The sequence below is a fragment of the Panthera uncia genome, chromosome B4 (assembly GCF_023721935.1).
Source record: "Panthera uncia isolate 11264 chromosome B4, Puncia_PCG_1.0, whole genome shotgun sequence".
Lineage (NCBI taxonomy): Eukaryota > Metazoa > Chordata > Mammalia > Carnivora > Felidae > Panthera > Panthera uncia.
Window position 1 is genome coordinate 5,072,533 of NC_064809.1, and position 25,966 is coordinate 5,098,498.

Below are 25,966 nucleotides of genomic sequence, written 5' to 3' on the forward strand. Positions count from 1 at the left end.
CATCTGGAATTTGAAGTCAGCTGCGTGTTCCCCACGTGGCGTTGCCTCACCCGGGTCTCACCGTGTGTGACCCGCTCGCGTGTCGGAGCTCAGAGCAAGAGCCCTTTTTTTGATGGCATCCTGATTGGTTTCTAGAGATGACCTGGAGCAGACCTTTGCACACTTTTTCTGTGAAGGGCCAGACAGTAAATAGTTCAGGCTTTGAGGCCATAGGATCTCTGTTTAATCTGCTCCACTCTGCTGTCAGAGCACGAGAGCAGCCACAGGCAGTTCAGTAGTGAATGATGTGGCCGTGTCCCAATAAAACTTTATTTACAGCAGGCACTGGGCTGGATTTGGCCCCATGGTTGACAGATAAGTGTGGCTTTTCTTGATGTCTAAACCAGTACCCGGGGAGGAAGTAGAAACGCATTGGATGCTGAACAACACTGGGGTTAAGGGCACCGAGCACCCCACCCCCACCCCTCCCATACCCCACACCATTGAAAATCTGTGTATAGCTTTAGACTCCCCCAAAACTTTTTTTTTTAGTGTTTATTTATTTTTGAGAGAGAGAGAGAGAGAGAGAGCATGAGTTGGGGGGTGGGGTGCAGAGAGAGAGGGAGACACAGAATCTGAAGCAGGCTCCAAGCTCTGAGCTGTCAGCACAGAGCCCAATGTGGGGCTTGAACTCCCAAACCGTGAGGTCATGACCTGAACTGAAGTTGGACACTTAACCGACTGAGCCACCCAGGCGCCCCCCCAATACATGATTTTCTTAAGATAAAGTAAGTTAAATGAAAATTGTAAGGAAGGGAAAATAACATTTACAGCACAATACTATATAAAATGCATGTATAAGTAGACCCATGCATTTCAGAGTTGCTCAGGGGTTAACTGTAATAATTTTTATGTACAAATAATCTCTACCTGTTACATGAGTTTTTGTGTAAATTTTGATCGTAAGTATTTTTTTTAGAACCTATGGTGTAGTTTTCTCCTAGAAATAGCTGCACTGGTGGTTGGATTTAGAACAAAAGCAAATTGTCACATTGGTAACTTTTAGTGGAAGTGTTATAGAGCGGTGATATTTCACATGTATTAAATGGGATTTTTTTTAACTTATGAAAATTCTGAGATACTCAAAAGTCAAGAAAATAATAAATTGAGTTACCATATTCAAATCATACATATACATATTTGGAGTATGCACCTCTACAATTACCATATACAAATCATATGTATATGTAGTTAGAGCATGTCTCTAAAAATGGATTTTTTTTCATAATTACAGTGCTATTGGCATAACTTGTAAAATTTATAGCAATTCCACGTGGCCTCTGCCACCCAGTCCATAATCATACTTTTGTGATTGTCTCAAAAATGCCTTTTTTGAGTTGGTTTGTTCAAATCAGAGTCCACATTAAGCTTTGGTTGTGAGGTCTCTTAAGTTTCATAATTCAGAACAATCTAAGACCCCTCCTTTCTTTAATGCTTCTGTCTCTGAGCCACTTGTCCTACAGAATGTTCCACATGCTAGATTTGCTTTCTTGTGGGCTCGTATGGATCTCGGTTCATAACAGTATTTATTGGTTATTTACGCCATTCTACTGTATATAAAAGTTGTAAAACGACACTAGTATTATTATTAACAGAGTACTGAGTGGAATTTAAGATTTTCTAAGAGCTCTCTTTCTCCAAATCCCACTAAAGATGTGCTGTTACCATGTTCTGAGGGCACTTGAAGGAAGTCCATTTTCCCCTGTGGTCAGATCCAGCAATTTGGTTACAATTAGGTAACCTCTGTTTGCTTACTGTCTCTACAAGGATTGCTTTGCTTCTTTTTGATTTGTTTTTTTTTTTGAATACGTGAAACACTTACGTCTCCGAAGGCAAACTTTGTAAAAAGTGTTAAAAGTCTCATTCTGTCTTTGTCCCGCCAGAATCTCTCCTTCCATCATTATGGCTATGATTTATTATTATTACTTTTAAAATTTGTTTTAAAGTTTATTCTGAGAGAGACCGAGCACGAGCAGGGGAGGGGCAGGGAGAGAGGGGGAGAGAGAGAATCCCAAGCAGCCTCTACACAGTCAGCGTAGAGCCCAGCTTGGACCTTGAACCCAAGAGCCAGACACTCAACCAACCAAGCCACTCAGGCACCCCATCGCTGTTTTTTAAAATTCATTTTTGATTCATCCCGTGGTGTTTCTTTTTGCAAGTATCGGCAAATATGTATAAATGTTTCTATTCTCTTTTTTTCTTGAAAGGTAACATCCTCTATCTAATGATCTGAACTTTGCTTTGTCACTGAGAAATGTGTGCGGAGATCACTCATTCTTATTAGTTCATGAAACTCTCTCCCAACCCTTGAGACAGCTGAGTAGTAGTCTCTGGGTCGGTGTGTCATGACTGATACAGTCCCTGACTAATGGCTACCGAGTTCCTTCCAGTCTTTTGCTTTGAATATTAATACCACGAGGCATAATCCTAGGCACAAGTCATTTTCTGTTTTACCAGTGCGTCTTGGGGAATGCGTTCTAGAATCTCAGTTTCTATGTAAAGGGTAAACGGACGTGAGATTTTTGTAGATCCTGCCAAATTCTTCACAGTGGCTGTAGCCCTTACAGTCCACCAGTTACGAACAAGAGTCAGAAGGCTTTTTAAAGCTAACTGGACGCTTATCTGTTGGTTATGGCATACATTTTATGGAGAACGTGAGTTTTCCCCCATGAGGAGAAGGATACGGAGTCTAGAGAAATACTTCCGTCTTTACTGAGACTGGGCTGGAAGACATCTGTTGCTCGCAGAACTGCTCTGAGGAAACGCCCGAAATACGGCCCGTCTGTGTGAACAGATATTGGAGTTTGAGGGCCCTTGCGTGAGAGGAAATGCTTCTGCTTTCTGTCACAACTTAGGACTTTGTTTGGGGACATCCTCTCTGGAAGTGGCTACATCCCCCCTCTGCTCAGAGAGGAAGGCTGTGGGGAAGCAGGGCGATAGTTATAGACTAAGAGAGCACGTGAACAGTAGAGTCCTGCCTGCGGAGGCTTTAGAACAGAAGTGAGCCGCTGTTTCCTGCTACCTGGGCTGGGAGGCCATTGTGGTCCTTCGAACCCTCCTTTTCCTCTGCCCCCTTGGAAAATCTAGCTGATCAGCAGAAGCCTTTTTTGTTGCTTTGTTTCTTTAACTCTTGAGGAAGTGAAGGGAGTCATCGCCTCATTGAATGAGGCGTCGTGCAGCTGGGCCGGCCGCTCAGGGACCACTGTCGGCCCCCCGGCCCCGCGATGCTTACTCCAAGCCGCACAGGCACGTGCTCAGAACGGTGCGTGGCACGGAGTTGGTGCTCAATGCTCGTCCGCTGGGCGGAAGCAGCGTCCTTCCTGCTGTGAGGCCGGGCCTGAGTCCACGGCCCCAGGTCAGACCGCCTCCGTGCACATCCCAGCTCTCCCGCCCGGGCACTAGGTGGGCGCGTCACGCACGCTCTGTGCTTCTGTTTCCTAATCTGTAAACCTGGCCCCGCAGCAATCACGGCGCCTCGGAGGAGAGGTTAGAGGAGCGCCACGCGGCCCGAGGGGGGCTGTATTGGAGGGGGGGCACGGGGGCCCTCAGAGACGCGGAGCTCCAGGAGGGAGGCGTCGAGGGGAGAGCCAGCGTTAGAGGAGAGGCACGGTGGTCGGGGCAGGGACGCACTCGCTCCGTCAGCGGTACTCGGCGTGCTTTTTACACGACTGAAGTGCTGCCGTCGTCACGTGCTTGTCGTGTAGCTCTGTATCGCCACTTCCTAGGAGGGACCTCTGACTGCTGCTGGAAGACCACCGGCCCTGGGCCCCACATCTGCTGTGGTCAACTCTCTGATCTTCTGCGTAAGTGACCTCATTTCTCAACTCCCATGCCTCACCTGTGCAGTGAGGACGGTGACAGGACCGCCCTTGGGAAATCCTTGGCGAGGGATATATGTTCGGCCCTTTGTAAGCCGAGGACCTGACTGCCGGCCAGGAGCCAGTGCATCTAGAACCCAAACAGCCTGGCATCGCTTAAGGGAGGGATGTGTAGGCAGTGGTGTCCCGTGCCTTTGGGTTCCTGAAGGCCAGGGGTTCAGAGGAAGCCGTGGGGTTGGATTTTGCTTTTCCTCCTTGGGATAGTTCTCAACAGCTGGCCGTAGTCCTGTTGTCGGCCCTTGACACGGTTTGGTGTAAGCCCTTGGCAGCTCCTCCGGTGGCCGTGCTTCCCAGCAGCCCCTGGTCTTCATGCCTGTGGCAGCCTTGGAGACCCAAGATGTCACTGAAGAGGGGAGTCAGCTTTTTGTTTTTTAAAGTAGGCTCCGTTCCCAGCGTGGGGCTTGAACACAGAGCCCTGAGGTCGAGAGTTGGATGCTTTACTGACTGAACCAGACAGGTGCCCCAGGTGGTTTGATTCACTTGTTCACTTTGATGACAGACTAGATGTATGGAGCTCCTGTTAATGTGCAGAGGGGTAGGGGTAACAAAGTGAGTAATGCGCTCCACGGTCTCGTGGAATTTATGGTCTCAGAGGGAAGCTTTTAGGCAGTTTTAGATCCACCAGCAAGATCTGGGGAGTTGAGGAGTCGGCCTCATGTACGTGTGCCATGGAATCCCGGTTCGGGCCAGATGGACACTTGTCTCTATCCCGCTATAGCACTGTGCCTCTCGGTGCGCCCGTGACTGTTTTCAAACTAATCATCTATATGGAAAGATTTCTTTGTCTTGTTTGGGATTTTAAAAGTTGGTTTTATTTTTTTAGCTTTTAGCAATTGCTGGACCTTGAAATGACTCTTTTGCCCAGTGGGGTCCCTCTGCATCTTAAAGATCCTATTTATGTTTTTTTGTGTGTTTGTTTTGAGGAGGGCACTTGTTGGGATGACCACTGTTGTATGTAAGTGATGAATCATGGGAATCTACTCCTGAAGCCAAGAGCACACTACGTACACTGTATGTTAACTAACTTGACAATAAATTGTATTAAAAAAAGTGATCCTATTTATGGATTGGAAATGGAATTTCTCCCTAAGGGGTATGCTCAGTGCCCAATAGGACTTAATCCTGTTAGAATTTGATAAACTGATTCTAAAATTCATATGGAAGAGTGATAGCCCCAAAATAGCCAACTTGGGAAGAACTGGTGTGGGGACTTGTGGATGGATATTCTAAGTATAAAAATTTAGGCAGTCTGGTGTTGGTGCCAGAAGAGAGAGATCAGTGGGAGTCCCCAGAAAGTCATGTGGATGTGTGGGAACATCATATGTAATAGCTAGGGATTACAGGCGCACCTGGGTGACTGCATCGGTTGAATGTCCAACTCTTGATTTCCGTATCAGGTCATGATCTCATTGTTCGTGGAGTTGAGCCCCATCTCTGGCTCTGTGCAGACAGCACGGGCCTGCTTGGGTTCTCTCTCTCTCTCAAAAATAAGTAAACTTAAAAAAAAATGGTAAGGGGCCATTTGGTGGCTCAGTTGGTTAAGCATCTGACTTTGGCTCAAGTTGTGATCTCGTGGTCCGTGAGTTCAAGCCCTTGAAGCCTGCTTTGGATTCATGTCTCTCTCTCTCTCTCTCTCTCTCTCTGCCCCTTCCCTGCTTACTCTTTGTCTCTCTCTCTCTCAAAAATAAGTAAACATTAAAAAAAACTTAAAAAAACAAACAGGGATTGCAGATGGATAGGGAAAGAATGTTCTAGTCAACCAGCAGTGTTGGGGCAGTTGGCTTTCCATATGGAAAGAGTCAAGTTAAATTCTTTATGTCCTCATAATAAATTCCAACTGGATTAAAGATCTAAATGTAAGAAGGAAAAAACATACTTCTATCTGTCTGATTAAAAAAAAAAAAAGAAAAATTTTAGAAATGTTAGAAAAATATCTTAGGTGAGGAGGGTTTTCTTAATAAGCTTGACATAGAAATAGGAAGTCAAAAAATAGCTATTTATGATTACATCAAAAGGTAAAACTTCAGTGTGATAAAATAATAGCCAACATTTCACGAACCTTTATTTTTTTTCAACGGTTTTTTTTTTTTTTTTTTTATAAATTTTATTTTTGGGACAGAGAGAGACAGAGCATGAACTGGGGAGGGGCAGAGAGAGGGAGACACAGAATCGGAAACAGGCTCCAGGCTCCGAGCCATCAGCCCAGAGCCTGATGCGGGGCTCGAACTCACAGACCGCGAGATCGTGACCTGGCTGAAGTCGGACGCTTAACCGACTGCGCCACCAGGCGCCCCTAACATTTCACGAACCTTTAAAAAACATCCTTTGAGATGCTCATTCTGCCATTTTCCAGATACGGAAATGGAGGCACAGAGTGGTTAAGTCGTTTGCTCAGAGACACACAGGTAGCGAGTGGAGGGGCTGGGCTGTAAGCCTGGGCAGTGTGATCCCGGCCGGTGCCCTTCACTGTGCGAGCCGCTGCTTCACATAAAAGACTGCCACAGGATGGGGGGGGGACGCTTTTGTCCGTTTGGCGATGCCGAGTGAGCTGCTGTTCTAAGAGCCTGGCTGGGAGCCACTTGGGTCTCTGGCCTCCTGGAGCTTATGCAACAGCAGGAAGTAGGGCTGACAGAGGTCATGAACAACTACAGGTTTGTCAGAAACTGGCAGCCGAGTAGTCATATAGGCACAAGATATAAACGAGAAGTTCACAGAAAGGGAACCCCGGTGGCCGTGAACAGATTTAAAAAAAAAAGCAATCTCTGCCATGGTCCAGGAAACACAAACAAAAATAATCAGACTGGTAAGGGAGAAAACGTTTGACCTTTCAAGGTATTGGCTAGAATGATGGGATGTGGGCGCTCCCAGTGCCCCCTGCCGCTCAGCAGTGTCTTGAGAGAGCACGTGCTGGGGACCTCCCGTCTCCTCCCAATAGATAATAGATGCTAGACATGAACCAAACCCAAGTTCGTCTGCCGGATGTGGGGAGAGGGTTTTTTCCAGAGGCAGCCATACAGGGTGATGGGAGAGCAAGCCTCAGGCCACCTGCTGGAAGGAGGTGAGAGGGAAGGAAGTCCCAGAATTGAAAGGCAAATGAGAAAAGGGTGGGGGTGGGGTTAGAGGTCACTGCTGTCTTAGTAGTCCAGTTAACCCTTCTGTTCTGGGTTTCAATCCCCACTGTCTTTTGATCATTCTTCGCTCTTGAGGGAATTGGGAAGATGACCCGTCTTCTTACTTTCTGCTGAAATGGGGCAGAGATCCCGGTTAGAGGAATGGAAACCTGCTCTTGTGTAGGCGTATTCTTTAGTTCCATGTTGAAACCCAACATCCTGCATTAGCAAGAGTTTTGTTCCTTGATTATTCGTTGTTGTACCATATTTGGTCTTATTTCATCTGAGCCTTATGGAAGCCTTGTAGCTGGGTAGCTTCAGACCAGTCCTCCTGAGGTAGGTTCGGGTCTGTCAGAGGCCGGCTGCTGTTGCAAGTGGGTTTCTTTCGGATGTTGTCCTTGCTGACAGCGGGTAGGTGGGGCCTGTGGATTCGGTAAGAGAGTGATGAGTCCCGTAGTTTCGCAATTTAAGACTACTTTGCTTGTAAAATAAGTCCACATTTGACAAACTTGGCCTAATTGTTTACGTATCTTTTTTTAAATCTGCTTTGCTGGAACTTTTCATAAGGAATTTCAGATTGAACTTTCAACAGCCTTTTGAGGCTCAAAAGACAAGCCAAATACTTGCCATCAGACTTTGCCTGGAACACCTACAGATTTGGGTGAATTCCTCTCTTTGAGGTCTCCAAAATATCTTGAGCTTCCTGCACCTGCCAGGAACCCTGTAAGCAAGCTATCAGACTGAGTTTTCTAAGGGGTTTCAGTGGCTCCATGAAGTCACCCTTAATTCCTTAAAGCTGTCTGGCATATCTGAGTCTATGCATGTGTCCCTTAAATGTGACATTCCGGTCAAAGCTTTAGTAATATAACCAGTGTTTCTAATTGTGTTCTGTCATAAGATCAGTTTTTTACTGAACTCATGTAAATAAATACATTGCCATGAAAATAAGAATAGTCACTGAGGAAAAAAAAATAGTCACTGAGAGTTTCTGAACACTGGAGGGATCAGGTTGGGAGAAAAATATAAATGTTTCATATTTGTTTACAAAGGAATATTTTACCAAATTTCTGTAAGTCACACCCTTAAATCTGGAAGAGCAAACAGAGAACCAGCAATGTTCCAAACAAGAATCTGTCTGGATGCAGTTTTCCTGTTAGTTCAAAGTCTCCGTCAGAAACAAAGGACTCTCAGCTGTAGGAAGGCTGCCCTCAGCCCTCAGCCGCCAGCAGGGATTGCCCTGGCTGAAGACAGCCGCCTTGCCAAGGGCATGCCCTCTACCCCAGTGGTCACAACCAATGACCTTAGTTTAGGATATTCTGAAGGGTAATCCAAGTTCTAGAACTCCTCAGAGAATCAGCTATGAGGTTTGTTATTGTACCACTGCTCAACTTCTGTGTGATCTTGCACTCTTAGGCTCTCTTCTCTTTCCCAGGTGTTGATCACTCCCTAGTAGACTTTTTTTAAGATTTTAAATGTTTATATATTTATTTTGAGAGACAGAGTGAGTGCAGGCAAGGAGGGGCAGAGAGAGAGAAGAGAGCAAATCCCAAGCAGCTCTACGCTGTTAGCACAGAGCCCAGTGGGCAGGGCTCGAACCCAGGAACCGTGAGATCATGACCTGAGCCGAAAGCAAGAGTCAGACGCTTGCCCGACTGAGCGTCCCCAGACTTTTTACATACTAGTTCTCCACAGTCTTAGTCCTGACCATGTACAAAGTTCCTTTCCAGATTCCTTTCTCACGGACCTTCTGCAGCTTTACAGAATTGTTTCCCCTATTATTTCCAGTAAACCAGCAACTTTAAATTAGCTTTAATTCCGAATAATTCCCCAAAGATCATGTGAACTTTGGGACACCTGGGTGGCTCAGTCGGTTAAGTGACCGACTTCGGCTCAGGTTATGATCTCACAGTTTGTGATATCGAGCTCCACGTCAGGCTCTGTGCTGACAGCTTGGAGCCTGGAGCCTGCTTCGGACTCTGTGTCTCCCTCTCTGTCTCTGCCCCTCTCATGCTCTGTCTCTGTGTCAGAAATAAACATTATAAAAAAAAAATTTTTTTTTAAAAACACTTGGGTTAGTTTCTGTCTCTCTGAGTTTTAGAATGCCTCATTTTTACAAATGCCTTTAAACAAACTAAGTAGAGCTCTTTTACAAATTAATTTTAGCAATACCATGCAGAGGTAGAGAAAGTAGCTCACATTTACAACATACATGGACACACATATAAATACACGAACAAGATGCAAACATCTTAAAGGCCCAACTTCCAGATATCTCCCTTTTACAAACCTAATTGCAAGATGGTATTATATAATTTATGGATTTGTTAATTGGTCGTTTTTCTCCAGAGTCTAATGAATATTGTGGCCAAGCAGTGTTACAAAAAATGCCCAGTTTTGGAGAAGGCAGCCCAAAGGGCTGCGGGTGGGGGAATCAAATGGTTACGTCCCATTTTCCAAGTAGAACATAGCAGGTCTCATTCAAAGATACCAAAGCTATAGCAACACACAAATGAAATGAAGCCCAGAATGGCTTGGTGAGTGTTGGTTCTTCCTCCCAGAAGTCAGGGCTTCATGAATGGAACAAAATAGCTTCCTAGTTTTTGGTTCTTCCTGAAAGCCTGAGTTCCACTGACTGAACCAAATTGCTTCCTCACCCGCCTTTTTTCTTAAGAAAGGGAGGCCGAGAGAACCCAGCCTCCCTATTCAGAGACAGCTGAAGGGGAGGAAGAAATCTAAGAGCCAGACCAAATGGGAGGAAGAAATGAGCTCATGTGCCATCTGATACGAAGTACTCGCCAAGAGATGTCTGTCGAAATCGAACCCCTAAACTGTTGCCTTGCCACGAGATCTAAATTAAGCACGAGAGGTTGGCTGCACCCAGTCAGGACGGGGCCCCGGGGAGGGACCCTTGGGCAGAGAGCCCAGGCAGCTGCCTGGACCCATCTCTGGCCTCTGCTACTGGCTGGGGGCCAACGAACTACCAGCAAAGAGTTCCCAGCTGGCTCGCCAGATCTGAAGCCGAACCCAAGTTCATCTGCCCAGTGTGCAGCAGAGACTGGGACATGAAGCCAGCCGCAAGGAAGGGATGTATTCGAGGGGCAAACCTCAAACCCGCCTGCCGGAAGGAGGAGAGTCTAGGACTACAAGGGCAGGTGAAAATGAAAAGGCCTGGGTAAAAAGTCACAGCTGCGCTTACCAGGCCCATTAACCCACTGGCTGCTGGTTCAGACATAAACTCTGTGCTGTTTGTACGATGCTGGGAAGCCCTCCCCCTTTGTCTCCTGGGAGTTCTCCGCACAACGATGTGACATCACCACAGATGGAATGCAGAAGCAGTTGTCTTCCATTAAGCCAGACGTTAAAGAGATTTGCAAATGCGTAAAACAATGCTACTCTCCTAAGCTTTTTTTTTCTTTTCTGAAAATACAGTTGTTTTTCATAAAAACATGTTACCAGGAGATAGGTTTGTTATTTTTAGGAAGAATAAGCATTATAAAGTTTCTTAGTCTAAATTTACAACGTTGTGAATCTTAAGGGATATAACTCACATCAACAAATCTTTGGAGCCCTTAATGTTTACTAGTGTCATGGGGTCCCAAGACCAAAGTGAGAGCCACTGTTTGGAGCGGTGCTTTCCAGAGTGCAGCTGGCAGTCCGTTCATGATTTAGGAGACTAACTTTGTGGGCTATGATAAGCTTTTAAAAAAGGGTGAGGTGGAATAAAATCCAGAAGAGAAAGACTACATTGCACGTAAGGTTGAATACAGTTTCGTGGAACTATTATTTCAGTGTTTTATGTACGCGTGTATGTGTGTACAGAAGTGTAATGCTAAGTGGGTTTCTTGGTGTGGATCGTGGGGAGAGTGCTTGTAAAAAGAAACTTGCACGTATGGGTGGGAAGGCACGTCCAAGTGTATTCATTCCTGCATCTCAGGCAATAATTTGAAAAAAACCTGAGTATCCATACAGACAGAATGGCTACATAAGATGTGGAAGAACGATTTGATTAAATCCTGTGTGGCACTTGAAAGAAATGGATTAGGAGAGAAGCAAACTCAAAGTATTAAATACCTTTAAGATAACATGTAATGTTCTTAGACGCATATATAAACTCAAAGCCATTTTAGAATGGATCGAAAAGGATGCACGGCCCATTCACGAAGCTGGTTGTCTCTGGGGAGTGGACTAGAGATGACAGGCAAAGGGGATTTCAGCAAAATCTATCGTTTTATTTTGAAAGGCTTTCCTGGTTTGGTTGCCCCTCAGTTACTGGTGGGAACATGAGTGTTTGTTATCTTCTTTTCTGTAGCAGGCAGACAGATCCTGCAAGAGAGAAAACCAAGTAAATCAAAATCCTGGATATAGATTTTGCAAAAATTCGATCAGTAGCCCATTGTAATCCAGAAAATACGGGATCCTAATTACTTGGGCAGCAGATACTTGTGGTCTCGCTAGTATGCCACAACTGTGTTAAATTCCTCCGGGGACACAGTAGACCAGACATTGGTCCCTGTTCTTGGGGCATTTCGTGTAGGAGGGGATTCGTGCTTGATTTGGGTGTTGGCAGTGTGCCAGGCTCTGACCACTTAGTATATGTTAGTATTCCTCCTTCATGACAGCCGAGTGACGCAGGTGCTCTGTTACCTGCATTTTATACGGGGAGAAACTGAGGCTTACAGAGCTTCAGTATTCTCTCACTAGCACGGCCAAAAGCTTGGGAAGATGGAATGTCCCAAGTCGATGTGGGCACATCTTTTAAGGTCCTCTGTTTCAGCTTACCTGGGTTGAAAAGCGAATATACAAATAATGTTTAATGATTCCGGGACAGGTCAGCAGGACGTAAAATCCAGAAACAGTCCTGCAGTGTCATTATAGCCAAGAGTTTTACAGGTTTGCCCATTAAACTTTTTTTTTTTTTTTTTTTTTTTTTTTAACCTGGTCATTTTAACAAGAATCTGAACTTGTTTCAGTGCTTCAGCTGAACTGCATCAGTGCTCTGCCTTGGAGACAGCCTTGCAGGCGGGGGAAAGGCAGAAAAACTGAGGGAAATCGGGGCGGGCAGTGCATGTCTCATGCAAGGACTCGGGTGTGTCTAAAGAGTGTTTCCAGTTGTGTAGCTATTGGAGTTTGCAGGTAGAGTCGGGGAGAGGCATTGCCCTTACTCCGTCTCACTCTTTCTTTCTCAGGAGTACTTCTTGCAAGCAGAACTGACGAGTAACGTGTTGAAGACCGGGGTGGTTCGCTGCTGTGTGGGGCAGTGCAACAACGCCATCCCCGTGGACACTGTGCTCACCATGAAGAAGCTCCCCATCACCTACGTATGTGCTCTTGGCAGCAGGTTTAGCCTTCCATAGAATCTCATTCGGTCATTTGCAGCTTATTACACGAGAGCTGTGTGCCGATCTGGGTCGAGATAAAAGAAGAGTCTGTATAATCCTTGTTAGGCGCTTTTCATAAGGCACAGGCGATGTCGGGTCTATGGCTGTGGCAGAGGTGGAATAATCGGGAGTCAGGCTGTGTTGTGTGGCAGAGTCCGGGAGCTTGGGTCGTGGCCACTTAGAGGACAGCTGTTTGCCTGGAGGGCCCGGTTCAGCTTTCCTCGGCCCTTCATCTCTTGCCTTGATCGTTTCTGGTTTCTGCTCTGCGGGAATCGAGAGAGTGGAGTCTAGTCTAGATAGTCATGCTCCGGGATAGGTTGTTACCTCAGAGGCTTGCACGGGTCTGGAAACATCAGAATGATAATGCACAGTTTCTTGGTGGAAAGCCCCTGTCCTTCGATCGGCCGCCTCACCTCTTTTTTTACCCCTCTCTCTGCAGAGCAACAGGAAGGAGAACAAGGGCGGCTACCTCTGCCACTCGTGTGCAGAGCAGCGCATTGGGCCGCTGGCCTTCTTGACGGCCTCCCCCGAGCAGGTGCACTCCATGGAACGCACCATCGAGAACATAGTGCTGCCCAGACACGAAGCCCTGCTCTTCCTCGTCTTCTGAAAGCCACGGGGAGCTTTCTCCACGGTACAGAATGCCTTGTGTGGATTCCAGTTACTTGAAGAAAGCCAGTGTGGGGTGGGGTTCTCACTCACCTGAGACTCTGAATTCGCTCACAGAGCATTTTTTGAGGAATACAAAGCCAACGAGAGTTGGACCTGCCATTTCTCCATTCCTTGTAGGTAGCCCGTTTCCACCGCCCCTCCTCTGTGCGCATCAGGCTGGGGACGTGGGGGTGTTCTTTTGATAAAAAAAAAAACAAAACATTTTATGTATTTAAACTTTTATTACAAGATTTCAATTAAACAGGCATTGTAGCACTGGCATACCACTGTGTGACACTTGGCCTCAGCCCTGTTGTTTTTGAACTTTCTCCAACTTACTCTTTTCCACACCTCTGTCACTGCTCCCATGAGACACCAAGCAGAGTATGACACTTAACTTCCAGGGTGGTAACTGACAGGTCAAGAAAGAGATTTTTGTGCCGTGGGGACTCACATATGTGTGAGACGAGGTGTGTGCCTTTGTCATTGCACGGGGTTCACGGTTTAAACGGGAAGCAACACAGTGCACAGAGAGGCAAGCAGAAAGTGACAGTAGCCAGGCTCGTGTTTCCCACAGGTAGAGCTGAGGATCAGGAAAACTCAAGAGAGAAGTGGAATGTTGTCTGGCCACTGGGGGGTGGCGGGGGGAGGGGGTCCAGGGAGAGGGGGGACCTCGGTGCCCGGTTCGCTGCCTGGGGCTACTGGGTGGATGTTGTAAGAAAGCTGTGCGTACAGAAACCAGTGACAAAACTCACATCGTCTAGACGTACATGGATCTGGTGTTTTTACGTTTTTGCCACACAGCACGTCAGGGATGCAGATGGCAGGTAGGGGAGCTGGCGCAGCGTGACCCAGAGAGCTCGCCGCTCCTGGTCTCAGCCCACCAAGCGGCGTCCTGGAGCGGGCCTCGTAGCTTCACTTGTCGCGGCCTCCCCTTAGCCTCTTCCGTCAGCCTGGTGGCGCTTAGAGTGCGGGCCGGTGAGTAGAGCAAGCGTGCTGTCGGATCGGGCCCAGGGTGCTCTGGAAGGGCGGACACCAAGCTAATGTTTGCGTACTGAGGGGCGTTCTCAGAGCGGGACCTGAACACACAGTGGGGAGACTTCCGTGGCAGGGGGAAGTCCTGCCAGGGTTCATCCCCTCGGCCAGGGTTCCCGGCCTAGCTGTAATGAATGCCTCATGGATGACTTGGAATAAAAGAGCCAGTGAAAGGAATTTGGATTGGTCACAATTTTCACTGTCCTTCGGAGGAGGGATAGCGGGGAGGGGGGTAGCAAGCAAAGGTGCATGAACGTGTTTTCTGGTAATGAAGTTGTGCCAGCCAGAGAGAAAGCGGCTTATCTGCTGGAGCTGTAATTGACTCACTGAACCTTCCTCGAGCACCTGCTGTGTGGCAGGTGCCATGCTGGTGGGTGTACAGCCTCACAGTGTGGTCCCTGACTCCCAGAGACTGCGACGCGAAGTGTGATCTCAGTCTGGGGTGGACCGGCCTTGGAGGGAGGGCCGCACAGGTCCTCGAGGACTGGCCCGGCATCCTTACCAGAGCTGAGGTTGGATGGCTGCCCAGCTAATGGGACAGATAGTCAGCTTTTAAAGAATGGAAGAATTTTCTAGGCAGAAGGAACAGCAGGAAGGACACAAAGGAAGTGTGTGGTAATGGCACTGCCAGAGCAAAAGGTCAGTACTAGCATTTTGGGACTGGTTTTGAAAAGTAACAAAAGCTAGGAATATTAATACTGGTATTTAATTTTTCAAGCGTTAAAAATTGACACTAAATATCCGGTGTGTTTCAAATAGGCATTTTTTACGTGCCCAGTAAAAATACAAAAGTGTTAAATATCCATTGTCATTTTTCTTAAAATTGTTTTTAATGTTTCTTTTTTATTTTTGAGAGGAAATGAGAGCGTGCGTGTGAGTGGGGGAGGGCCAGAGAGAGGGAGACACAGAATCCAAAGCAGGCTCCAGGCTCCAAGCTGTCAGCACAGAGCCTGATGTGGGCTCGAACCCATGAACCGTGAGATCATGACCTGAGATGAAGTTGGATGGTTAACTGACTGAGCCACCCAGGTGCCCCAAAAGTAGAGTCTTTAAAATAAGAGGCTTTCATGATTTTATTTAGTTGTGAATGGTTTTTTGTGCAAGATTTTCTGTATTTTTTTTTTTTTTAAACCACATTAACTGGGAAAAAATAAGGAACATAGTTATAAGCTAGTTCCAGATATTTTACTTTGGTTAATTAATTTTTATTGATTTCTCTTATTTGATAACTTAGAGGAGACCTTTGTGAATTCTTTTAAGAATCTTCAATCTATTGATAGCTCATCTCAAAGAAAGCATTTCTGATTTGCCTTCATCTTTGATTTGATCATGTATGTAGAGAGCCTGATGCAGTTACCCATATGAAAACGAATGCTGTTACATTTAGAAGGTATTTGAAATAAGTGTTAAAATACCACAGTGTATCATAGACCCATGCATTGGTTTGTCCTTTCATGTGGTTATACTTAAGGCCTATATCAGATTTTAGATTTCTTCTTTTTATTAAAAAAAAAAGTTTTTTTAATATTTATTTTTGAGAGGGAGAGCACAATCAGGGGAGGGCAGAGAGAGAGGGAGACAGAATCAGAAACGGGGGCCAGGCTCTGAGCTGTCAGCACGGAGCCCAGTGTGGGGCTCGAACCCACAAACTGCGGGATGACGACCTGAGCCGAAGTTGGACACTTAACCGACTGAGCCACCCAGGCACCCCTCAGATTTTAGATATCTAAAAAAGGTAATGAGATGATTGGTATTAGGACACTCTAAAATATTCATTGATAGGTATTGTAAAATATCACAGAATAGCAGTAGCTGAGAGTGCGGTCACTGATGGTGTGAAGCTGAAGGAGATGCTTGAGTAAATCAGAGGCATCTGTGTGGCCAGTAGAGTATGTGCACGGTGGTAGCTGGCTAGCGGGGGCCGGGTGGGGGGTGAGGGCCAGATGGCCAAGGGCCTTGAACAGCAGGCCAGGGAGTCTGAGTGGTATTTGGAAAAATTAGGAGGAATCACTGAAAATTTTAAGACTGCAGATTGTTTTTCTAGGAAGGCTGTCCCAGTTGTAGCTTGGAGGATGTTTTACACAGGTCACAGCTAAATTAAGATGTTATCATTTAGCACAGGGCTGTGCTCGACTACCGGACTCAAGGGGACAGGTGAGGAGTGCTGGTGACTAGATTAGCGGTTCTCAAAGTGTAGTCCCCAGATGAACAGCATCAGCATCAGCATCACCTGGGAACTTGTTGGAAATTACACATTCTTGGTCTGGATCAGAAACTGTCACATTGAGGCTCAGCAGTTGGTTTTTTTTTTTTTTTTTTTGTTTTTTTTTTCCAACGTTTTTTATTTATTTTTGAGACAGAGAGAGACAGAGCATGAACGGGGGAGGGGCAGAGAGAGAGGGAGACACAGAATCGGAAACAGGCTCCAGGCTCCGAGCCATCAGCCCAGAACCTGACGCGGGGCTCGAACTCACGGACCGTGAGATCGTGACCTGGCTGAAGTCGGACGCTTAACCGACTGCACCACCCAGGCGCCCCATGCAGTTGGTATTTAACAAGCCCACAAGCGATGCTGTTCCATGCAGAATTTTGAGAACGCTTATTCTAGATATTAAGGTAAAACCAATAGGACCCTGAGAATGTTTAGATGGGGATGGACTGTGACAGGATCTCAGGGGGATTTCCTGTTGCTTGGCTTGCCAGCCACAGGACCTCAGGGGGACTTCCGGTCATCTGGTTCGCCAGCCACAGGATCTCAGGGGGACTTCCGGTCGTCTGGCTCGCCAGCCACAGGATCTCAGGGGGACTTCCGGTCGTCTGGCTCGTCAGCCACAGGATCTCGGGGGACTTCCGGTCGTCTGGCTTTTTGCAGGGTAGATGAGAGCACCCTCCATTATGACAGAACATGGGAGGTGTAATAGGTTTGTGAACACAATGATGACTTCAGTTTTGGACATGTTGAATTTGGGGTACTTGTGAGAAATACAATAGAATTGTCCAGGAAGTTGGTGGGGAAATGGGTCTATACTTCAGCAGATGGCCTTGGGCTGGAGCTAGAGATTTTAGGGTTGTTATTGTGTAAGTGGTGGTTAAGGTGGTGCAGTTTAAGGGTCTTGTGTTTACTCCAGCAGAATATCGAGAAGAGCAGGGGTTTGAGAAGCCCGAGGAACACCAGGCTTGGGGTAAAGAAAGGAAGAGGATTTTTGGAGAGAATGATAACTGATGCCAGAAGAGAGAATTTAAGGGAGGAAGGAGCTTAGACAAAAGTGGTCATCAGCATCTGAGTCAAGTGAAGGCGGAGGGTTGTTTGACTGACACTCTGAAGTCAGGGGTGGCATAGCATGGTCAGTTGCAGTGAGACCAGAAGCTGGTGGGCAGCAAGGTGTGGGTGGGGGGCTCCAGGGAACTTGGTGGACTAAACATGTCTTCTGAAACCATACAGATTTGGCATAAACCTGCAAGGGCAAAGAAAACAAAAAGGTGATAATAGGCACAAAATTTTGCAAGTTGGAAAGCAGATAAGTGAGTGGTAACTGACTCCACTCATCTGAGTAAACTGAGTCCTTGGCCCAAGAACTCTCAAAAGATGTGGGAATTGGTGGCAGTGGGTTCTTCTGGAAGGAGGGTGTAAAGGTGGAACAAAACCCAGGAAGGTTGGTAGAAAGCTTATTTAAAAACCATTTCAATCTTCAGATTTTTTGTTCTAGTCTGTGTAACTGGGCAGCTTTTCATCCTCAGCCGTAGCAGAAGACCAGAGGTTCAATCTCTGCAGAGGAACATGTCACATAAGAGACTAGGCATGGCTGAGGGCAGGGCCATGGTAAAAAGACAACAAGGCTGTTGTCTTAGTGAGCCCAGGCTGCTATAACAGAATGCCAGAGACTGGGTGGCTCATGAACAACAGGTGTGTATTCTTCACAGCTCTGGAGGCTGAAAGTCCAGGATCAGGGGTCCGCAGTTGGTGTCTGGTGAGACAGACACCTTGCCGGGCCCTCCTCACATGGTGGGAGGCTTAAGGGAGCCCTCTGGGGTCTCTTTTATGACACTGATGCCATTCATGAGGGCTCCACCATCGTGACCTAATGACCTCCCAAAGGACCCACCTCCTAATACCATCCCCTTGGGGGTTAGAATTTCAACACGTGAATGTTGTACACACACAGAAATATGAACATGGTGGCACACATACTATAGGTGGGAGATTGCCCGTTCCTTGGTTGGACTGTGTAACCAGCTTTAGCGGAAACACTGACAGTGGCATGAGGGGTTCCTAAGGAAATTGGCCAACCAGATTACCCACTGCCAAGAGCTAAGTCTTCAAACCCCACCCAAGTGCTCAGATTTTCAAGCACATTTTTAGTGCTCCGCTCTTAAATAGTGGCAATAAACCAAGGATTGCCAGGCATCTGAAAAGAATCTCCAAGATGAAGGTTGGACATCAAAACAGTCAACCAACTTGGAGGGAACAGTCTATGCAGGGAGAAGAAAACATCTGTATTTCTTAAACATATTCAGAGAATAAGAGAAGACCGTATATCTGGGAAATAACAGGATCGATATATATACACACACATACACATGAATATTCAGAGACAAAAGTATGAAAGAAATAGAAAAAAAACAATAGAATTGTTGGAAGGATTGGGGCACGTGGGTGGCTCAGTTGGTTAAGCATCCGACCTCGGCTCAGGTCATGATCTCACAGTCTGTTAGTTCGATCCCCTCATCGGGCTCTCTGCTGTCAGTTCAGAGCCTGGAGCCTGCTTCGGATTCTGTGTCTCCCTCGCTCTCTGCCCCTCCCCCACTCACTCTCTCTGTCTTTCAAAATATGAATAAACGTTAAAAATTTTTTTTTTAAAAATTGTTGGAAGGATAGATTGAGAAAATAATTTGGAAAGTAGAGCAAAAACAAAGATTGAGAAAAAAAGGCAATAAGTAGTTAGAACCAATATAAGAAGTTGAGCATCTGTAAAAGTTTCAGGAAGAGAAAGACAGAGGCTGGGAAATTGTTTTTAAAAATCATGAAAATTACCCACAACCGAATATATGAGTTCCCAGATTCAAATGCTCAGCAAAATGGATTAAAATAGACCTACAGTGAGGCTATCATGGTGAAATTTTAGAAACACCAGAGACAAAGATCGTAGAAGCTCCCGGAAAGAAGTCATCTACAAATCAAAACGTCTTCAGATTCCACAGCAACAGCACCGTGGAGCTGTACCTTCAAAACTGGGGGGGAAAGGATTTCTGACTTAGAATTCTACACCTAACCAGAGAATAAAGGCATTTTCACACAAAAGTTTTACCGACCAAGAAGCTGCCGGAGGATTGAGTTACAATGAAGTCAAGAGCAAACCAAGGAGGAGGAGGACGTTCCTCTAAGAAACAAGAATGTGGAAGACGTGGAGGGCATACCAAGTCTTCCTCAACATCTTGGGAGGATATTTACATAGCAGGGAGAGTGTTCAGGCTGGAGGTAGTGATAAACACCCAGAAAACAAAGGAAATGGAGAGGGGAAACAAGGAAATTGTGAATTCTTTAATAAATTAAAGCAACAGGCTGTGGTGAGAAAAAGCAGTGATTGTGAACTCACTCAGCGGCACATAGCTGTGCTTTCATAGGCTTGCTAATGTCAGTGTGTGTGATGGAGGCCGGGAAACGTGTGGACGTGTGACTGGCAGGAACGTGTTCAGTCTTCAGCTTCCATAGTAAGATGTCGGCTACAGTGCCTGAAATTGAAAAATGGAAGTAGAAGTCAGAGCTTAGAGATACAGACAGGTGTACCACACCAATCAGCTAAAGGATTTTTTTTAAAGGTTTTTGTTTTGTTTTGTTTTGTTTTGTTTTTGAGAGAAAGAGAGTGTGAGCAGGGGAAGAGCAGAGAGAGAGGGAGCGAGGGAATCCCAAGCAGGCTCCACGCTGTCAGCACAGAGCCCGACGCGGGGTTCGAACCCATGAATTGTGAGATCGTGATCTGAGCTGAAATCAAGACTCGGATACTTAACTGACTGTTGTCACCCAGGTGCCCCCAGCTAAAAGATTTTTAAACTATTTCCTTTTGGGAGGGGGAGATAGAGAGGTGGGGTGCTTTTCAGTAAAGTATCTTATATCCCTGTTGGCTTAAATCCTGCCTTTATGGCAGACCTTTAGAATATGGGTGGGCAGTGAAAAAATGGGACACGGTCCATGTAGACGAGTCTCAAGTGAGGCTGGGAAGAGGTAAGACAGTGGATGGGGGATGATGGGGCTTCAGGGAGGGGAGTTGGTTTTTAAAGTGTAAGAAATGTGAACACGTGTCGTGCTGAGTGGAACTAGCAGAGGGGCTGATGGAGGGTATGGGCGAGGGGCGTTGGTTGATGGTTAGGGTGAGGGCTGGGATGTGAGATGTAAAGGAAGCACGTATAAATGGTTAAGGAGGAAGTTTAGTTAGCTGTCACTAACTAGTTTGAGGCTGGTGTAGAGGACACGCATAGAAGCGGATAGCACAGGCTCCGGACACTGTCCCCAGACAGATGAAGACCCCACACGTACCCCTTTCTGAGGTCTCTTTCATGAAAGACCTAGGCCTTGGGCTGTGAGGGGTTCAGAGCATTTGGACGGGGACTCCCTCCCTGGGCTACATGGTTACAGAATCTCCAAGAGAGCCCAGCCGGGCCGTCCCTCGTGCTCCTCACCACCAGTCATTTTATATGGTTTCCGTTCCTAGTGGTTTGGACAAAAAGGTAGAATCGACGGAGAGAGAGGAGTTTCAGCCCTAGATGCCTTTGCTTGCTTCTTCCATTTGCTGTTGTAGCAATGTCGCCAACATATCCAAAATGCAGCTCTGGGTTTCTTCCCCTGCGCCAACCGGGTCCTCCCCTCAGCCTTCCCCACGTCAGCACAGGCACCATCACCCAGATCCTTTTGACCTTACCCCTAATGGATCTTGAGTCCATTTCTCTCCATCATCCCATCTCTTCGGCCCGCGCTCTCGTCTCTCCGGGCCCAGCGGCCACATCCGGCAGTGGCTCCATGCCTTTGCCCTGGCTCATCTCTTCTACTCTCCCTGTGGAAGGACACAGCGTCTTAAAATGAAGGCTAAATTGTGTCCCTGCTTCTTTTAAGCCCCTGCTTAAAACCTTCCAGGGGCTTCTTGCTGCAGCTAGAATGTCAGTCTGACTTGAGTTCCAGGCAGAAAAGACCTCTTGGCAAAGCGATATTTTCTGGCCCACACTCGCCCAAAGCTCATCTATCATGGGCCTTACCAACGGCCCCAGAAGGAGCCAACACGATATCAACACCTTGGTTTTATTTTCCTTTTTTAATCATGTGATTCAATGGTTGTGGATCTTTTTAAGTGATCATTTCCCCAATGGTACATTTTCCTAATCTGGACCCGTGGTAAAACAGTAACATTTTAATCTGTTGTTTCACAGCTACTTAACAGGGACACCAGCTTTCTAGCCTGAAGTCGTGGGGACCTTTCTCCCTACCCTCTGTTCTACCTCCTCTGCTCAGCCAGTTCCCCATGTTAGGGTCTGTTAGAATATCGCCACTTTCTATTACTGAATTCAGTACCGGATTTTGTATCACTTTTTGGGCCGTAACCCAAAACAAAGACTCTAAAAGGCATTGAACAAAAAATGTTATGATTTTACCCAGGGTCTTTTGCCTCTGTCATTCTTTGTGTCCGCTTTGCCCCAGCTGACTTCTCTGCTGTTTGCAGAAGTTTGGGGCACTGTGTCCAGATGCAGCAGTGACAGAAGAAAGCCTGTGTCTTCTGTGTCTCTCAGGAGTGGGGAAACCTTTCCCAGAAGCTTCCCTAGCTGACCTCACACCTCACTGGTCAGAACTGGGTCACCTACCCGTTCCTAAACCAATCACTAAGGAGGGGGATGGCTTTACGTAATCAGCAGTTGCTTTCCTGGAGTTTGAGACGTCATCTTCCTCTGATGCGCGTGGCTGTGTGGACAAGACTAAAGACCTATGTGTTTGAGGAGGAAGGAGAGGGGGAGAGGGGTAGGCAGCCCAGCACCTGGCTGTACAGTATATAAATACATCTCAGTTACAAAACACCTCCTACGTGGTAGACACACTTAGGACCTCATGTGCCTTATTCCACGAGGTCTCCACAACTAAGCGGGAGGAACAGTGGCAGAACAGACTCTGGAGTGGCGGGCCCAGGCTGTGGCGCTCGGCGGCATGTAGGTGAGAGCTTGGGCTCAAACTCAAGTGCCGCATCCAAACCCATGGTATTTCCGCTACTGCCATGGGAACGGTTGGAACAGCCACTCTTCAAAAAAAACAAAAAAACAACTATGTTTCTTTTTTTTTTAATTTTTTTTTTCAACGTTTTTTATTTATTTTTGGGACAGAGAGAGACAGAGCATGAACGGGGGAGGGGCAGAGAGAGAGGGAGACACAGAATCGGAAACAGGCTCCAGGCTCTGAGCCATCAGCCCAGAGCCTGACGCGGGGCTCGAACTCACGGACCGCGAGATCGTGACCTGGCTGAAGTCGGACGCTTAACCGACTGTGCCACCCAGGCGCCCCTAAAACAACTATGTTTCTTAACAGCCAAGTGCATAGAAGGCTTTCAGATGTTCTCAGCCATGGAATTCTCCAAATTTGACTCCTAGTTAAAGAGTATAGCAGCTGTAATTAGATGGGACTCAGGGTGGCAACTAGAACGTTTTCTTTTTTTTCTTTTAATTTTTTATTTAAGTTTATTTATTTTTGACAGAGACAGAGTGCGAGCATGAGCTGGGGAGGTGCAGAGAGAGAGAGGGAGACACAGAATCCGAAGCGGGCTCCAGGCTCCAAGCTGTCAGCACAGATCCTGACGCGGGACTCGAACTCACGAACCGTGAGATCGTGACCTGGGCTGAAGTCGGATGCTTAACTGACTGAGCCACCCAGGCGCCCCTAACTAGAATGTTTTCGAAGCTTCCCCTCCCCCCAGTAGCACCCAAGGTGCTTCTGGAAACTAAGGCTTCTCGAAACATGCTGAGACATCAGCAGCCACTTGCAGCCAGGCGGCCCTCGACCACTAGGAATTAGAGCAGCTTGTGTGCCCTCCAGGTCACCTTTCCTCAAAGGGGATTTTGAAGATTACACACTCATTTTGTACTTCATGCTTTTGGCTCTCTGCCCAGAGAATTGAAAAAACACCCCTGGAAAGGTAACCATCTGAGTTCGCGGTGATGGTGTCTACCAGAAAGGGGCTGTTGGGTAGAGCCAGTGATGTGGAGGAAGACCCCAGTGTTCTGATCGCATTCTCATCCATCCTTCATCATAAGTCCCATTACATCTAAAATGCTTCTCAAACATCCAGCCCTGTTAGTAATTTCTTCCTTCCCTGAACTTCTGTAACATTACTGCGTTCATGACTCACGTGGCATATATAGCGACTGAACTTGTGGTGTGGGGTTTTTGTTATTTTTTAATGTTTATTTGTGAGGGGGGCCCGTGGGAGAGGGAATGCACACGCTAGCGGGGGAGGGGCAGAGAGAGAGGGAGACAGAATCTGAAGCAGACTTCAGGCTCTGAGCTGACAGCTCAGAACGTGGGGCTCGAACCCATGAACCTCGAGATCATGACCTGAGCCGAAATCAAGAATCCGACACTTAACTGACTGAGCCACCCAGGCACACCTGTTTTGCTTTGTTTTGATAGATCTTTCTTTTTGGCCAGGCTGTAGGCACGTCAAGGATAAGTACCAGGTTTTCAATTTCAGCATCTCTAGTGTCTAGAGAAAGAGGGGAGAGACACATGCCCTTTACAGAGCACTTTCGAATGTCTCTTTTGATCCTCGCCTACACGAGAAGGACAATACATGTGTTATCTCCACTTCAAAGATGGAATGTCAGTCTGTGTAATGTAAGGGATTCTTCCAAGGTGACGAGGCCAGCAAATGGTAGGAGGACAGCTTGGCCTCAGGTTTTCTAAGTCCTGTGCTCCTTCTACTGCACAAAGGTAGTATTAAGCAAATGCCACATTTATAGGGCACGTAATGTCATAGGAGCTCAGAGGTAGATGATCTTGTACATTTGGGTGGTTCATGAAGGCCTCCTGGAGAAGGTAGAAATCGAGCTGCTTCTTGAACAGTAGGTTGGACAAATGACTGAGTATGGCAAAAGACTGACAGATGAGTTGAGACTGTGAGCAATGTGCCCAGCCCACGAGGACACAGTGGGACAGTTCCCGGGAAGCACTGGGAAGTGCAGCGAGGGAGGCAGCATGGAGCGGGGTTCTGGAAGGCCTATGTGGGAGCCGAGTCTCCACTCTTGCAGACCAGGAGTGGGGGGTGGGTCTCTAGGAGAATAAGCATCCTCCTGCAAGAGGACTCCTCAGCCAAGGAAGTAGGAGCACCATTACCAGACAGAACCGGGGGCTGCTTCTGAGGACAGATGGGGTAAGTGGGGAGTGGGGGTACCGGAACCCTCTGAATTTTCCCCCCGTATCTTCATTCCAGTGTTACCCAATCAGTGCTCTGCCTTTCAGCTGAGAAACCTGGCAGGGCTGTAAACTCAGCTACTGTTACTCAACAGCATGAGGATTCAGAATCTTAAGTTGGGTCTCCAGCCCTCTTGGCCTTGATCTCTGAAGGATGACACTCAGCCTGGTTCTAGAAGCCTCTAGGTTGCAGTCTGTGGCTTGAATTGAGACTTTGAGGATTTGAGCTCGTTACTCTCTTTTCTAAATCATTCACTGCCACTGATAGTGGTCACCCATCGGCGGCCTTGGGTTTCCTTGCCCATAGTGTTTTAGGATGGCAGCAGCTTGATTTCTACCTTCTCCAGGTCTTCATGAACTACCCAAATGTGCATGCGGTCTCCAAGAGCTGGGCCTTCTGTGGGCGTGCCATGTCAGGTAACTTCCGGGGAACTCATTCTCGGCGTGCTGTGGGCTGCTAGGTTTCCATCTCAGAATATCAGCAGGATTTCCACTACTTTCTACCCTCCTGAAGGCAGATATCCTCATTTCCCTACTCCTCTGTAATTTGCAATGTGCTATCCTGGCACCGAATTCCCTATCGGTTAGGAACTTTTCAGTGACAAGTAATGACAATGGAATCTGTCCTAAGGGAAAAAGAAAATGAACGTCCGGGGCCATAGAACCATGGGGAGTTGGAGGATTCGGTTGCAAAAATGGATTGAGACTAAAGCCAAAATCTGCTGAGCCAAGAAACAGCATGACAACCATCCAGTGGGGTTGAAGCATCGCCAGGTGCTGCTTTTTAAGTTCTGTTGTGCTCATTCATTCCGTATTCAAGTTTCTGAGTGCTAACTAGGTGAGGGTGTCTGGTGGGCCTGGGTTGGAGCTGCACACCCCCGTGGGAACAGGAGAGGGGATATCCGCCTCTAGGTTGGTGGGCAGTAAGGCCCTCCCACACAGTAAGCACAACGGTGGGCCCCCAAAATTGTAGAAGAAGGAGTGTTATATCCCAGGTAGCTAAAAACAACAAAAGAATGGGTAGATTTACAGATAGGCCCCAAGGGGAGAAAAGCATGAACCAGACTTCCACGTACATATAGTGTCATACATTCATAAATTCTGGGAAAATAAATTCCCACAGGCTTGTGGGAAAACAAGTAAACTCAAGATTCTCCTAACATTCTTGATATTCTGAGGCCAAGACGTGGCAGTCTCAGCTAATAGTAAAGGTTATTCCTTGGTGAAGAAAATGGATTGGGCAGTTAGAAACATGGAGAGATCCTTACATGTGCTCTTTTGGTCCCTGTCCTCTTACTTCCTAATGTCTAGAAGAAGGTTTAAAAAGAAGAGAGTAAAAATCTTATTTATTGATCACGAAAAAGCAAGACAAAGTAACAAAGATGAAGGGCAATCAATTTTCTTCATGGCAAATATTGTGGAAGACAGGAAATGAGAGAG

At 46.9% G+C, this 25,966-nt stretch overlaps 1 protein-coding gene and 1 long non-coding RNA gene across 10 annotated transcripts in view; one reads left to right on the plus strand and one right to left on the minus strand.

Moving 5' to 3' along the window:
* The window catches only part of FBH1 (F-box DNA helicase 1), a 48,406-nt gene extending 35,149 nt beyond the window's left edge, over nt 1-13,257 (plus strand). For all 9 annotated transcript variants that reach the window (XM_049624573.1, XM_049624575.1, XM_049624579.1 and 6 more), the window contains 2 exons: nt 12,214-12,345; nt 12,845-13,257. In XM_049624573.1, coding sequence (XP_049480530.1) covers nt 12,214-12,345; nt 12,845-13,015 — 303 coding nt within the window. In that variant the 3' untranslated portion in view covers nt 13,016-13,257. The remainder of the gene's footprint in view (nt 1-12,213; nt 12,346-12,844) is intronic.
* LOC125918585 (uncharacterized) lies at nt 5,900-6,301 on the minus strand. The gene is made up of 2 exons (XR_007456490.1): nt 6,227-6,301; nt 5,900-5,976 (listed from the first exon to the last, which is right to left on the minus strand). It is a non-coding gene; the product is annotated as an uncharacterized LOC125918585 (long non-coding RNA).
* Nucleotides 13,258-25,966: the final 12,709 nt, after the last annotated feature.